At 45.9% G+C, this 15,491-nt stretch overlaps 1 protein-coding gene across 10 annotated transcripts in view; it reads left to right on the top strand.

Moving 5' to 3' along the window:
* Nucleotides 1-4,984: 4,984 nt before the first annotated feature.
* STN1 (STN1 subunit of CST complex) overlaps nt 4,985-15,491 on the top strand; it is a 44,102-nt gene continuing 33,595 nt past the window's right edge. For 6 of the 10 annotated variants that reach the window (XM_047702836.1, XM_047702834.1, XM_047702841.1 and 3 more), the window contains exons 1-3: nt 4,985-5,129; nt 5,794-5,988; nt 13,289-13,384. In XM_047702836.1, the coding sequence (XP_047558792.1) occupies nt 5,856-5,988; nt 13,289-13,384 (229 nt within the window). In that variant the 5' untranslated portion in view covers nt 4,985-5,129; nt 5,794-5,855. Of the gene's footprint in view, nt 5,130-5,150; nt 5,494-5,793; nt 5,989-13,288; nt 13,385-15,491 lie in introns of those variants that run through there. The other 4 variants (XM_047702838.1, XM_047702837.1, XM_047702842.1 and 1 more) reach the window with 3 other exon arrangements.

Genomic DNA, 15,491 nt, shown 5'->3' with positions numbered 1-15,491 from the left:
GAGATATGAACCTAGAGAGTAGGATAGCTGTGAAGGGTTGTGGGAGATGAGCCCAGAGGGGTAGGCAGGAGCCAGGCCACAAGGAGCCTGGTAAGAAATGCTAGGAAATTTGAATTTTATTTTTGCACACCACATAAAGTCATTGAATGATTTTACTTAGACAAGGGAGTATTATTGTGCAACTTGCATTTCACAAGGATCATCCTGGCAACAGCATAGATGATGTATTGGAGGAAGGCCAGGTTCAAGGCAGAAGAACTGGTTGGGAAAGTGGTGACAGCAGCCCATGATGAAAGTTTAGACTAAGTCTGTGGTAACAGGAGTGAGGAGGAGGGACTGAACTAAGAAAACATATTTGGGAAACAGAATTGACAGGTCTTCATGATCAATTTCATCTTAGGGTGAGAGAGAGGGAGGTATCCATGAAACGTTCTAGTTTTCTGATTAGACTGTTGGTGGGTGGTGATGACATTCATTTGACAGAGAAGAGATGGGCAGAACTGTGGGGGTAGAGGTTTAGTTTGAGGTACTCAGGAAAGTTCAGTTGGAAATTCAGATGTGAAGCTCCAGAGAGTTCTGGGGCGGATGTGAAGAGGTGAGAGTCATAGAAATACTGGTTCGGTGGAAGTCACAGGTTTGAATGAGGTGATTCAGAGCGAGTAGAGTGAGAAGGAAGTGAGTAGAGACTGAGCCTTGGAAATCAATATGTGAGAGATCAACAGAGGAAGGATTAACTAAGAAGGAAGAAATGAAGCAGTAGAAGGGAAACCAGGGGCGTGTTGGTGGCTCAATTGGTTAAATGCCTGACTGTTGATCTCAGCTCAGGTCTTGATTTCAGGATCTTGGGTTCAAGTCCCATATTGGGCTCCACACTGGGCATGGAGCATACTTAGAAGAGGAAGAGGAAAAGGAAGAAGGAGAAGAAGGAGAAGGGAAACAAAAAAAGGATATCAGGAAGCCAAGATGGGATAGGGAGAAAATATGATTAGATCAACAGCAAGTTCTAGAAAATCAGAAAAAAATGAGGAATGGTAAGTAGCCACTGTATTTAAGAATGTGAATGGAATTGCTAGCCTTGGGGGAAAGTTCTAGTAGAGGGGTGGAGAGGAGCAAAGTTAGTTGAAAGTTAAGGTAAGCCAGACTGTGGTTAGTTGAATGAGAGGCAAATGTGAATAGTGGACACCTATTACTCTTGCAAGTAGTTTAGCTTTGAAAAGAGAGCAAGAGAACTATAGGGCAGTAGCTCGAGGGGCTGGGGTCCTTAGAGAAGCTGTTTCCTTAAAGGTGGATGGCACTTCAGGAGAGGGGTAGAGCACATTTATGTGCCAGAGAGAAGCCAGAGAGAGGTGGGGGGAAGGTGCCATCACAGGGGATTGAGCAACGCTACTGAGCAGACAGGAGGAGATGTGATACAGGTGAGGCCCGTGATAACAGGCCCAGCAATGTTTTCTGACTCTAGTAGCTTCCCCATCATTTGACAAATATCCTTAAAACAGAACTATTAAGATAGATTCAGTAAATTAGACAGAGAATTCTTGTTACATATTTTTGTATTCTCTACCATAGCATGCTAGATGGGGCAGATATGCCTATGATTCTTAAAATTTATTAAATCATTCCTCTGATCCAGACTCAACAACATTCTGTTGCTGACAGGGAATGAAAGTAGAAACCCATTCAAGTCCTTCAGCATCTAGCTAACGTCATGGGCTGCTCCTGTTTCCACTGTGGCTGTCCTCTCTGGTCAGGATGCTGTGTTGACTTGCCCATAAATGTGCCTGGCTCATCCCGCTTCCTTTGCCCTGCTCCCACCCTATCACAATATTATCCCCCTCTGTATATATAGGGAGACTGAGAATACAATCCCGACCTATCCTAGCCTACAGGACCCTTAGGAATGTGCCATCTGCCCATCTCTCCAATTGAATTTGAACCACTCTCCCCCATGCCTTCTTTGCTCCTCCAACGGGAAAGTATTTTCCTGCCCTCAGACATTCTCCCAGAGTCTGCTGCCTGGGATGCTCTTTCTTTGGCATTTTTTGTGGCTGGCTCCTTCTCAACCTTCAGGTCTCAGCCTGAATGTCGCTTCATCTCATGTGATGAAAGTCTATCTATGCAGAGTACATCTCGCACCCCATTATGAGTGATCATAATACATTTTTTTATTTCCTTCAAAGCACTGAGAACTCTCTCTGCTTATTTTGTTTATTGTCCTTCCCTTCTTCCCCCAACAGAATGGAAGCCCCATGAGGGCTCTTCCCAGTCTGTCCTATCCCCTTCTTACCCCCAGTGTCCAGTGTAGTGCTTGACAAGTGGTTTATGAGTGTGTTTCATCAATAAACGAACAGCTCCTCCACACTCTCAAACCCCAGCTTAAATCCCACCTACTTAGTTAATGATAATAATAATAATAATAGCTGATATATTTTGAGTGCTTCCTTTGTGCCAGTGGTCACATATGTTATCTTACTTAATGAGCCCCCTCCCCCATTGACCTCCTGTAACTCATACAGTACTTATGAACCAGGACACACATTCTGTGTTTACTTGAAATTTAGCCTCCTGCTTTGTTATTTGATATATTATATGCATCACTCTTTTTGCTCCAGTGAAGTGAAAATTGTTAGTGCTCCCCCATAGCACTCAGAATGTTCAAGGTATGCTGAGTGACTAAAGATATTCCCCCCAGGTTATAAGATTCACATAATAAAAGTGTTGATAAGGGGGACACCTGGGTGGCTCATCTGCCTTCAGCTCAGTTCCACATCTGGCTCCTTGCTCAGCCGGGAGCCTGCTTCTCCCTCTGCTTGCTGTTCCCCCTGCTAGTGCTTTCTCTCTCTCTCTGTGTCAAATAAAAAAATAAAATCTTTTTAAGAATTAAAAAAATGTTGGGCGCCTGGGTGGCTCAGTGGGTTGAAGCCTCTGCCTTTGGCTCAGGTCATGATCCCAGGGTCTTGGGATGGAGCCCCGCATTGGGCTCTCTGCTCAGCAGGGAGCCTCCTTCCTCCCTCTCTCTCTGCTTGCCTCTTGCCTCCTTGTGATCTCTGTGTCAAATAAATAAATAAAATCTTTAAAAAAATTTTTTTAGATGTTGATAAGTTATGTTTATTCTAAACTTCAAACAGAAAATCGAACCCAACATACAAGGGGTCAAACGCCATTCAACCAGTAAAATGTCAAAATGGTTAAAGCTAGATAGTTTGAGGTTTGAGGTAGGAGATATGCAGTTCGAACCCCTCCATTTCCAGAAGAATTTGCAAAAATCTTAACTTTCTAGAAGAAAAATTGTCCAGCCTGGCAAAAGTGCTTGCAAAACCCAGCATTATCTCACACAAAGAAGCGCTGCGGCAGGTTCCTTAAGAAAGTCTCCCAGCATGAAGCATTGGGTTTTGAAATGTCTGCTTTGCCGTGTCATGCAGTCCCAAGCTGAAGTGCCCTCCGGTGTGCATGATCTCAGGAATCCCTTTGCACATGCCGTGGATAGGAGAACCTGGAGTCTATCCTGATGAAGATGGCAGGAGGAAGATCCTCCCAAACTCCTCTAGATTCTTCTGCAGTCTGGAAATTCTGTCCCACATCTCACCGTGGCTTTCAGCTGTAAACTGCTAGTTCAAGTTTTGAGCTCAGATCAAAGGAAACATCCCTGTTCCCCAAGGAATCCACCCTTCATCGTAAAGATGACTTCAGAGGCAATCTACTCTGCTTACCCCCATATGGGGATGGTCCTCCCCAAGGCTCTTAGTAAGCTTGGAGTCAGTCCCCAAGGGCTCTTATCGCTAGCGCTCTACCCCAGGGTGAACCACAGGAGTCACTCCTGAAGTCTCAGGCTCTGAGGATGCACAGTAGTAATTTCCTTCTTGGGTTCCACCCTGGAGCAGATGTGTACAATCAGGAAAATGTCACCCGACCTGTCTCTCCTCATCTGATAGGTCAGCCAGAAGCACCAATTCTTCTGGGTGTCCTACTGGATATGCTTTCTTGAAGAGAGATCCCTTCTATTAAAAAAGGTATCTTCTCTTAATTTTATTTTAAGCTCCATAGAAACAACTGTTCATTGCAATAGAATATGGGCAATGCTGTACTTTGCCAAAGATTCTGTTTTTCACCTTCTTCAGTGGTCAGGGATATAATTAAATGCCAGCATTCTGATGATACACATTTTCCATCCCAGCTGCTTGAAGTTCCTTCTCTGCTAAATAGTTTAGTAATTATCTCTTTGGCCACTACCTGCCTCCCCCAGGGAACGGCCTGCCAGGACGACCTCTACTCCTCCTTCCATTTTAGAGTCTCTATAAATTAGGAAGAACTCTTGTCATCTTGAGTAATGTCATGATGTAGCTTATTTATTTATTTATGGGAGTGGAATGTGGATATCTTTTCTCACTTTAACTTAGGACCACTGGGGACAAGCAACCTCAAGGTAGCCATGATTTACCAGAATGTTAGTTTTTAAAAATCTTTATATGCACAACATACCAGAGTGTAAATGGAATAAGAAGAAAGAAGACAAAATTTATTGTCATAATCGTGTGGGACTAGCTTTGGGAGAACCAAGTGCTCACATTCATTCAAGAGCTCACATTTGGATACTGACATTATCTCCAAGTAAGACTGTAGAATCCCAATGTGTGTGTGTGTGTGTGTGTGTGTTAGCAGATCACTCGCCAAGTGTAAATAAACATTTAAAATATGCCACAGGGCAATCCTGCTCTTGGTGTTGCGTTTTTTTATTTGTTTATTTAATATATCAGGAACCAACTCCCCCTTACTCCCACCTCCACCCCACGCAAGAGCCGGTCCCAGGCTCCTGGGGGGCCTGACTCAGCATCCTACCACCAGCGGGGGACAGGGTGAAAGGGAGACTTGGAGGATGGGGTTTGGGCAGCAGGAATTGCAGAGTCAGGTCCCAGGCCTCAGAGATTCCGGCTCGGTGCTCCAGCGGAAGCCCATGAAGGACGGATGGAGGAACCAGAGGACTGCTTGGACCCCGCAAACGCCAAACAGCCTGGCCGCCACCTGCCGGCGAGCTAGGGGCGGGGCCTCGCCGGGCTGGGGCGGAGCGGCGGGCGCGACGGGGCGGAGCCGTGGCGAGGCGCGGGCCGCGGGAGGGCAGGCCCCGGCCGGGAGAGGTGGGTCGGTGGCCGGCCGGGAGCGGTTCCCGCTGCGACTCTGGGCCCCCTCGCGCTAGCGCCGGGCGGGGCCGAGGCGCCCGCGGCCTCGGAGCGCCCGGAAGGGCCGGGCCTGCGCGCTCCTGGGGGCCGGGGGCTGGTGGCGGGAACGCGGCGGGAGGGGCTTCGAGCGGGTCTGCTAGTCGTTTCCGTTTTCCTCCTTGTCTGAGGCTCATTCCCAGACCGGAAGGTGCCAGGGCCGAGCGACGCACAGTCCCACCCACTCGGACCCCCTTGTGTTTGGCCACGCGGGCCCCCATTCCTCCCCAGACCTCGCCCATCCAAGCGGTTTCAGGGTACGCCTGTATGGACACAGCTCCCCAAGGTGAAAAGTTAGCCTTTAGCCGTTTTGAAGTTCGTACCTGGGGGGAAGGAGAAACACTCCCGTGGGGCAGAGGAGATGCCAGAGGGAGAGCCGTAAGGAACGCACAGGCCCTCACCCAAGGAGTGCTTTTTTGCTCTAGGCCCATGGCGCGAATTTGCCAGGCCCTGGACCCCTGCTTGTATCCCTCCCGGAGTTCGGCATAGCCGCCTGCGAGCAGCTTCGGGGCCATGCCGATTTCACCCTTTAAAAGCATTGCATCCTGATTTTGTTTGTGTGTGTGTGTGTGTGTCTCACATTTAGATCCTTCACTCAGTGACGCAGAGCCTTTCAGGGTTGGCTGCGAGCCAAACCCCAGCTTCCCGATGCAGCCCGAATCCAGCCAGTATGAAGAAGAGACCCCTTCCCTCTTGTGGGGCTTGGATCCAGTGTTTGTAGCCTTTGCAAAACTCTACATCGGGGATATCCTGGACTTAAAGGAGTCCCGCCAGGTACCAGGTATGTGGCTGGTGGGCCTGGAGGATGCCCAGGGCTGCACCTGCACCTCACCCTTCTTTCTCCAAAGCTGCAGGAAGCTGGGGCTTAGTGGCTTTCAGGAGAACCTTCCTGCTGCAGGCTCTGAAGATGACCTAGCAATGATTCTCAAATGAATAATTTTCTGTGCAAGTTACAGAGTCTAAGTCTTATTTTTATTTTTTAAAATAAATGCGTGAGGAAGTAACCTTTGTACCCTGGAATGTTTGGGGTTTTTTGGTTTTTTTGTTTTGTTGGTTTTGCTCTGGCTTTGAGATCTTTAATATTTTAACATGCTCAGTGTTTTTCTCTGGGACAGCTGTTGGTGGAAAGCTTCAGCAGACCAGACATCTCCAGGCCTGTTTCCTGGCCTGGACATGTGACTCACCTGCAAAGCTTAGGTGTCTTCTTTGTAAAAAAATGGAGATTAACCAGGCCTGATTTTCTTGTGGGGTTTTGTTTTGTTTTCAACTACTCAGAACCAAGTAATATAAACTCCCTGAGAGGAAATACATTATCTGCCTTATTCATCTACATAATTTCAGTGCTTAGAACTGTGCCTGGCATGTGGTGGGCCCTCAGAAAGTAATTGGAGCAACAAAGTATTATAAATGTAAAGTTAAAGAAATCATTTTTTTCTTTTAAAGGTGGTTACTAAAGATAGGTTCTTCATGCCTAGAAACATAACAAATATAATTTGGGGTAGATTTAAGTAATTCACATAGCTGTGTGTGGATCTTCACATGTTTATGGTGCTAGGTGAAAAGTTTGGTTCAACTCTTTGCTGTTTTAAGTGAAAAGCAAGCTGTGAGTCAGAAGTAGTCAAGAAGCTCAAGTATTTGAGTCAAGTCAAGCTACTTGACTATCAAGTAGTCAAGAAGCTCACGGTTTTAATGAGAGGATGTTTTGTGTGTTTCCAGTTCTATGTACAAATATATTTGGAGGACCTTATTCTAAAGCCTTGTGTGCAAAACACCTTGGTTTCCTAATTATTGTTGGAAATGATCTATGTTTGGTTTTTTGTGTTTTTTCTTGGAAGGCAGCCGTCCTCCCCCACAGTTGTCCATTTTCCAGAACAGGCTGGTATTCTTCATAGCTCATCTCAGGAAGAAAGTAATTCACACCAAATGCCAGCTTTGCATTTGAAAGAAAGTTCTTAGAGTGGCTCAAGGAAATGTCTGGGCATGATAGGGGCTTAACTCTTTCTGCGGGCAAAGGACCTCATGATGTATTAACAGCCAACCAAGGAAAACGGATCCTGATGGTCGTTGCTAGGTCACTGGTAAAGCTGTTTTAGATGTGATTTTGTTACCAGGTGGACTGGGGAGACTCCTGGCCCCGAGGCCTCCGTCCATCCTTTCCCAGAGATGTTGCCAGAAGCTCTTGGTTCCATTGCAAGAGAGAATTCAAGGAGAGACCCGAGGCAAGGGTTGAGCGGTGCAAATCGGAAAGTTTATTAAAGTGAGAGTACACTCTCGACACAGAGGGAGGCAAACCATAAGAGACTCAACTTTAGGAATCAAACTGAAGGTTGCTGGAGGGGAGGTGGAGTGGAGGGATGGGGTAACTGGGTGATGGGCATTAAGGAGGGCATGTGATGTGATGAGCCCTGGGTGTTGTATGCAATGAGTCATTGAACTCTATTTCTGAAACTAATAATATACTATATGCTAATAAATTAAATTTAAAGAAAATTAAAAAAAATAAAGTGAATGCAGGTGAGCTCAAGGGAGAGCTGCATCCTAGGTTTTGGGTTCCTGTCTTTTACTGACAGGTGTTAATTAGGGGTTGGAATATTTATTACTTGGGGAGGCATTTTTTTGAGGAGCGGGGCTTTGTGTCTTTTCCCCCTTACTTGATCCAGGTTTTTGGCTCTCTTTTTTTGGCTCTTTTTGTCTTGAGACTGTCTGATTTGATCCAGCTTCTTATGGCTTTGTTTTTGGAGTGCTGCAGGTACAAGTCTCTGACTTCCCCCATAGCTAGCCATGACTCCCCCTTTGTTGGCTCCAGGCATCCTGTAAAAACCTAACTGCTGACTGTAACAGTTTTTAAAATGAAACATCATGCTTGAAGCAGGCACCAACCATAATTGCAAGAGAGTGATCTTGAGATTATACTGTAGGGCTCAAGGGGTGGGAAATGCCCCTAGTCTGGGTTTTTCTTTCTGTGTTGTTTTCATTGTTGTTTCTGGTTTGGTTTGAGGAGAGGGATTGTCCATGCCCACCCCTGGGGAAAGGAGCGGGCTAGAGATTGAGTTGTCATGTGGCCAACGATTCAGTCATGCCTGCAAAATGAAACCCGAATAAAAACTCTGGACACCGAGGCTCAGGTGAATTTTCCTGGTTGGCAATCGTGCATTCATTTGTCAGGAGGGTGATCTGTTGTGTGGGTGTGGAAGCTTTGCGCTTGGACTCTTCCAGACCTTGTCCAATGGATCTCTTTAGTGAGTGAGCCCTGGTTTGTACCCTTCATTATAAAACTATGGTCATAAGTCTAGTACCTTCCTGAGTTGTGTCCCATTCTAACAAAACACCAAAGCTGAGAGAGTTGTAGGCCCCCTGAAGTTGTAGCCAGTTGGTCAGAAGTGTGGGTGGCTTGAGAACACCCCGATTCAGGGCTGGTGAGTGAAGAAAGCAATTTTGTGGTAGACTGTGCCCTTGACTTGAAATTTGACCTGACTTTGTATTTGCCATCCATCAGAATTGCCTTGCAAAATGGTTGCAGAATGTCTACTTCTCTAAATTAATCTGCAAATTTAAACTAATAAAAAATATTATGAAAAAATAGTATCAAGTTTGTGGTGGTGGTGGTGGTATTTATAGGTTTGGGGGTCTTTTTTTTTTTTAAGATTTTATTCATTTATTTGACAGAGAGAGACAGCGAGAGGGGGAACACAAGCAGGGGAAGTAGGAGAAGGAGAAGCAGGCTTCCTGGGGATCAGGGAGCCTGATGTGGGGCTCGATCCCAGGACCCTGGGATCATGACCTGAGCCGAAGACAGAGGCTTAATGACTGAGCCACCCAAGTGCCCCTTGGGGTCTTTTTTTAAAAAAAGATTTGTGAAAGAGAAGGAGTGTTGGGGAAGGGGCAGAGAGCGAGAATCTTCAAGTGGACTTCCCACTGAACATGGAGCCCATGAGATCTCACCCCCATGAGACCATGACCTGAGCCGAAATCACGGGTTGACTGCTTAACCAACTGAGTCACCCAGGTGCCCCAGTTTTGGGGTCTTTTTTGCTTTATCCTTTCGTTTATAGCATGTAGAAATAGTCCTTATTATTCTAAATATCGGTGTCAGACTTTAATAATGGGATAAATAATGAATCTGATGTTTAAATCAAAATCTGTTACTTAGGGGCACCTGGGTGGGTTAAAGCCTCTGCCTTCAGCTCAGGTCATGATCCCGGGTTCCTGGGATCGAACCCCACATTGGGCTCTCTGTTCGGCTTCCTCCTCTCTTCTCTCTGCCTGCCTCTCTGCCTACTTGTGATTTCTATCTGTCAAATAAATGAATAAAATCTTTAAAAAAAAAAATCTGTTACTTATATTATCTAATTTTAGAGGGTTCGATGAAGTGGGAATAGTGCATTTGTAAGAATTATATGCAAAATAGTATCTTGGGCACTTGAATATTATTAGACATCAATTAAATAATGGCAGACTAAAAAGAGATCAAGCAAAAGTACTTTTCAAAGAGAGAAACCAGGCGAATGTCTTGCTGTGGTGGTGGCAGTTTGGGGATGGGCTGCCGTGAAAGCTTAGTCCTCGCTGTGTGACCCAGGTCCCTCAACCCTCTCCACATGACCCTACTCCTTCCTGGGGACCTAATGGTCCAGGAGATCCCCCAGTATGTTTGGGCCTCTGGGGACTGCATGTGAAACAGAAGCAGCAGGAACAGAAGGACCATGTGGGGAAGGCTTCAGCTTGAACTTCCCCGTCAGCCGGTATCTTTTGTTTGGGTGGTTTTCAGTTGTTTGCTTCCTGAGCTTTCCTTCAGTTGACAGAGCCACCATCCAACTTTTATTTAAAAAAAAAAATTTTTTTTTAAGATTTTATTTTTATTTATTTGTCAGAGAGAGAGAAAGAGCGCACAGGCAGGCAGAGTGGCAGGCAGAGGCAGAGGGAGAAGCAGGCTTCCTGCCGAGCAAGGAGCCTGATGTGGGACTCCATCCCAGGACACTGGGATCATGACCTGAGCCAAAGGCAGCCACTTAACTGACAGCCACCCAGGTGTCTCCAACTATTTTTAAGCTCTTCTGTCGTAGAAGAGAATCTTCTGTTGATAGAAGGATGTGGTCCTCTCCACTTCTTGTCTGTCCCTTCAGCTTCTTCTCATGGTTGTGTTTCTGATACGTGTAGTCATGTTTCTCTACAGGTGGACACGTATCTTCTCTATTCCCAAGCAGTGTGTTTTCTCCTCGCTTGATTTCCTCTGTTTTGATTCAACCCATGCATTAGTTTCTCCTGAATTTGCTCTCCTTTATTCAGAGATGCTTTAGAGATGTTTTCTATATCAATTGCTTGAGATTGGAAGGATTTTTTGCATTTTTGAGTGACTCTGTCTGCCCTTCAAGGCAAACCATTGTCAGCGTAGAATATAAAAGTTTAGGAAGCGCCCTTTTCAGTGCTTTCTTTGAGAGAGAGTCTGTTGTGTCTTCAGATGAAGACCTGTTCAGATTTTTATCTCGTGGCCTGACACAGTTGGTAACCTTGGAGGGTTGGCCTCCATTGCAGGTGACTTGAGCACCCTCACTGGCTTTTGTCATTAGTCCTGGCTTTTTATCACCTTTTTCATACACTTCAACCCAGGCAAAACACCTTTTGGCTAGCTCTGTTTCCCTTCTTAAAGTGTGTCGGCTCTTTACTATAAAACCACCATAGTAGCGCGTGGCAGGGTGTCCCAGGGAAACCCAGAGAGTCCTGGGACTATCTTGAATTTCCAGACGTCCCCAGAGGAGCACCCTGCAGTGGCTGGGAAGACATTTCAGGGATAGGCGGTAGGCTATCCAATGGGTCCAGAGGCCTCCATAGTTCTGCTTCCTACTTCTAATGTCCTGGGGGCCACAAGTGACCATGTGGAACCCTGTAGAGTGTTCTGTCTCTAATGCCAACAGATGCCTGGCAACCCAGACAGACCAGCCATTGAGATGGGGGTAGGGGAAGACCAGTCAGGTTCTAGAAAACGGTTCTCTCTAACTTTGCTCTGTTCAGTGCACCAGTAGACAGTGTTATTACCTGTCCAGTGCCTTTGGGGAAGCAGAAAGGGCTGGCTGCAGCCAGAAAACAGCATGGAGCTCAGGCCACTCCAAGCACCCTGGCCCTGTAGCAGACTAGTGCCATGCCATAGCTCTTCTCTGGACACAAGCATGTCAGGCCATGGTGTTGGGGAACACTTCAGTAGAGGACTCCGTGTCCACATCCCTAGGGGAGGCCCATAGTCTCCCGATTTACCCTTCTTTCTGCCGCTGGGAAGTCTGAGCTTGCCTGCAGCGGTTTCCTGCAGGGCTCTCCCTCTGAAGTCACCCATTTCCCTTTGTGTTTGGTCAGTGGAGGCAGGTGGGGGCAAAGGCCCCAAGGGTCTCACCAAACGTAGTAACTAAGGGACCTAGATAGCAATCCTAAGAACTCAGGAGGAGTCGATTGGAACTGTCCTGCTCTTAAAATTGCATGGATTTTCTGTGGAGCCAGTTTGTCCCCATTCTACCTGTGTTCCTGGAAGAGGGTGACCCTCCTTTGGGGATGACACATTGACCCCCACTCCTTCTCTTGTGTGGCCCTGCCATTTCAGCTCATGGCCCACACGGTTACCCCGCGCATGGTCTCTAACCGACCAAGTATTCTTTAGAAAGATGCCCTGCTTGGGAGAGGGCCCTTCTTTAGGCTAAATTACCACCATTTTTTCCCTTCCATCTGACTCTCTAGAATCTGACTCTCCTAGAATCTCCAGTGGGCTGAGGCTCAGAGCTTCCTTATCCATCCTCTGGGACTACCCATGAGTGACTTGTTCCCAACCCCTTTATCCACATGGGATACAAGAGAACCATCAGCAGAGGCCAATCTGGGGGTTTTGAAGGGCATTGGGGTTCAGGCCACAGATCTGTCCCACCGTCTAACCCCGTGGATGTGGAGAACAGAGGCTCTGATCAGGTTTGGTGGGGAGGGAGGAGGTGGCTAGAAGTCTGTGCTGATGAATGTTTGTTTACAGGTCCAATCTTCATTGAAAAAGGAAATTGCCACTTAGACAGTTACAGCCTCTTTCTCCAAGTAAAGAATTCAGCCATCATGGGGGAAAAAACAGGCTGGAGAAGATTTTAGTCTGGACTCAGGAGCTGCAGGAGACAGACGCATGTGCAAGTAGCTTACACCAAAAGGGTCAGGATATCAGGGGGCTGCCGACGGGAAGCCTGCAGGGGCCAGGACAGCACTGGGACCTGGGATCGGAATCAGGGAGTCCCTGCAGCCAGGAGTCCCGCTGTCTGTGTCCCTTCCCAGGTCTAAAAAAGCATGTAAGTTTTCTCCTCTCAGTTTTCTCCTCTGGCGGGCACCTGCCTGCTGGCATCTGTCCTCTGAGTTTGGAAAATAGTTTTAAAAAAGAGAAGTTTGGGGGGCACCTGGGTGGCTCCGTTGGATTAGCATCTGACTTGACTTTTGGTTTTGGCTCAAGTTAGGATCTCAGGGGTCCTGGGATCAAGCCTGCATCAGGCTTCGCACTCAGCAGGGAGTCTCCTCCAAGATTCTCTCCCTCTGTCCCTTTCCCCAATGCATTCACTTGTGTACATGTGCTCTCTTCCTCTCTCTCAAATAATTTTTTTTTTTTAAAAGAGAGAAGTTTTTGAGTTATAATCTGCTAGCTCCAAAGAGCAGCATTTTTTTTTTTTTTTTGGTAACCTAATTTATCTTCTCTTTTAAAAAAAAAAAATCAATGTTAATTCATAGAAATGATGACTGGCTTTCTAGAAAAGTGCTAGTAAAAAAAAAAATCAAGCCTTTCCTGTGATTTCTTCTTTTCTTTTGCAATCCCTCAAAATAGATTTGGTCTCATAATCTAATGACTATTTTCAGGCCTGTTGTGAGAGGTCCACAAGAAGGCACATTTCATTTTCACAAACGGAAAGAAGGTTAACCAAATCTAGTTGGGCAACGTTGGTTTTCTCTTTTCTGCAGTAGTACAGGCTTCTTTAAAACCAAACTGTCTATTTTGGACCCTTAAGGAAAAGAAAGACATCTGAATTTCTTAGGGCTTGCCATTTGTCAAGGACTGATTTTTTTTTTTTTTTAAATTTCAGGTGTATTTTTTTACAAGGGGCACCCAATAAAGCAGGTAGAGATCTTGGGAACTGTAATTGGAAGGAGAGAAAAAGATGCTTTCTACAGTTATGGAGGTAAGAACAATTGTGTCTGACATGGGGTTTATGTGGAAGGACCTCACTTAGCTGATCATTGCCTTTGAAGCAACGGCAGCCTTTCCAAGTGGCTGGGGACGCTTATGGAGCCCATACATTTGTCCTTTCTTAGGAGCCCCTTGGAGCCACCGACGTGGACTGAGTGTAAAATGAGGCAAAATGTAGGAATGAAGCTGATGAATACTGTCGAATGACAGCTGATGGGGAGTTAGGAGATAGAAGAATTAGAATATGACCTTGTTGATCAGGGACAGACACCTGATACTGGAGAGTGTAGCCGTAAATAGCAATGGATGGTAGCAGATGTTTATATCGATACCTTTAAAAATAAAAAGGCCAGGGGCACCCGGGTGGCTCAGTCGTTAAGCATCTGCCTTTGGTTCAGGTCATGATCCCAGGGTCCCCGGGATTGAGCCCCACATTGGGCTCTCTGCTCAGCGGGAAGGCTGCTTCTCCCTCTCCCACTCCCCCTGCTTCTGTTCCCTCTGTCCCTGTGTTTCTGTCAAATAAATAAATAAAATCTTAAAATAAAATAAAATAAAATAAAAAAGTAAAAAGACGAGATTAATGTTAAAGAAGACTCTCCCAAGAAGACAGGGAGGTATGAAAAATAATTGACAAGATTTATATTCAGAACAGGAATTTTAAAAGGCCTTTTGGTACTCAGGGCTGAATATCTATTATCAGAAAATTTCTGTCTCCTCATGATGATACAAACTGAATAAAGGATTTCTGTAGTTTGGACACCAGCAATTAGCGTTGTGGGTCTTGAGTTTTTTCATTGAGTTTAATGTAAGCATTTTAATCTGTTGCCTTGTGCAGCTCTTAGAGTCTCCACAGTTAAGAGGCCAAGCTGGGTATTTCCTGGGAAGCTGAACTTTGGATTCCAAACCTTTGCTCTAATTAGCGGTGTTACTTTCTGTTGTGTTGCCCTGGGTTTGTGTCCTTTCTCTACTTGTGGAAACATAGAAGGCAGTTGAACTAGGGGACGAAGAACATCTCCCTGGCAGTCTGTGCGCCTTGGATAACGTAGAGTCTGGATGCATTTCGTTGTATTTCCTCAACGTGTTCATTTTCCTGAGGATGATTGTCTTGTGCTTATGAAATAACGCGTGAGGGAAGGTTTCTCATGCCTTCTTCTTTTCCCCAGCATATATATTTTTTAAACTCCAAAATAGATCATCTTGTCAGGCATCCCCATACTGGATCTCTTCTCTGTTTTACCAGAGGTATTGGTTCTGTTTTTCTCCAGACAGGTCAGGAAGTACTCACCAGTTTCTTATAACATACTCAGCTGTGGGCAAGTACATTTTCTATAGTATAATCAGGTACTTCCTCTCCAAATCCCACTGATGAAGTAACAGTTTCAGGTTACAGAGCACTTTTACATGTGTACTTTTGTGTTATTCTCCTCCTGATGTTTTGAAATAGAAAGGACAGATGTTCTGGGGTGCCTGGGTGGCTCAGTGGGTTAAGCCTCTGCCTTCAGCTCAGGTCATGATCTCAGGGTTCTGGGATCGAGCCTCGCATTGGGCTCTCTGCTGGGCGGGGAGCCTGCTTCCTCCTCTCTCTCTCTGCCTCTCTGCCTACTTGTGATCTCTCTGTCTGTCAAATAAATAAATAAAATCTTAAAAAAAAAAAAAGGACAGATGTTCTTTCCATTTTGTTGATGAGGAAAAGAAGGCTCAGTCACTTGCTCAAGATTCCACTGATGGAGGTTTATAGGCGCAATCTGCTTACTGATTCCATTGTGATGTATAGTCTCCGTATAATTCAGTGTGATTTTTCTCTGTCCCAGCACCTCACCACCCACCCTTGCACCAGAAATCAACTTTGTCTGTTTTTGTTTTTTGGGGGGTTTTTTGGTTTGTTTTTGGTTTTTTTATTTTTTTTGCTGGGGACAGTATATTTCATTGATGGTACATGACAAAGTAGGGGTTCCCAAACCCACCCCTTCTCAGGGGTTCTGGGATGGACCTCTAATAGGTAGAGGTCAGGAGATTCTCAGTATATTGGGGGATGAGTTGGGGCAAGGACTCCCCAGCAGCTGAGGGCCTTTCTCTTCCTCTTGCTCTCACTAGGGCTG

The sequence above is a fragment of the Lutra lutra genome, chromosome 14 (assembly GCF_902655055.1).
Source record: "Lutra lutra chromosome 14, mLutLut1.2, whole genome shotgun sequence".
Classification (NCBI taxonomy): domain Eukaryota; kingdom Metazoa; phylum Chordata; class Mammalia; order Carnivora; family Mustelidae; genus Lutra; species Lutra lutra.
Note: the sequence above shows the minus strand (reverse complement) of the source record. Positions and strands in the feature narration are given on the sequence as shown.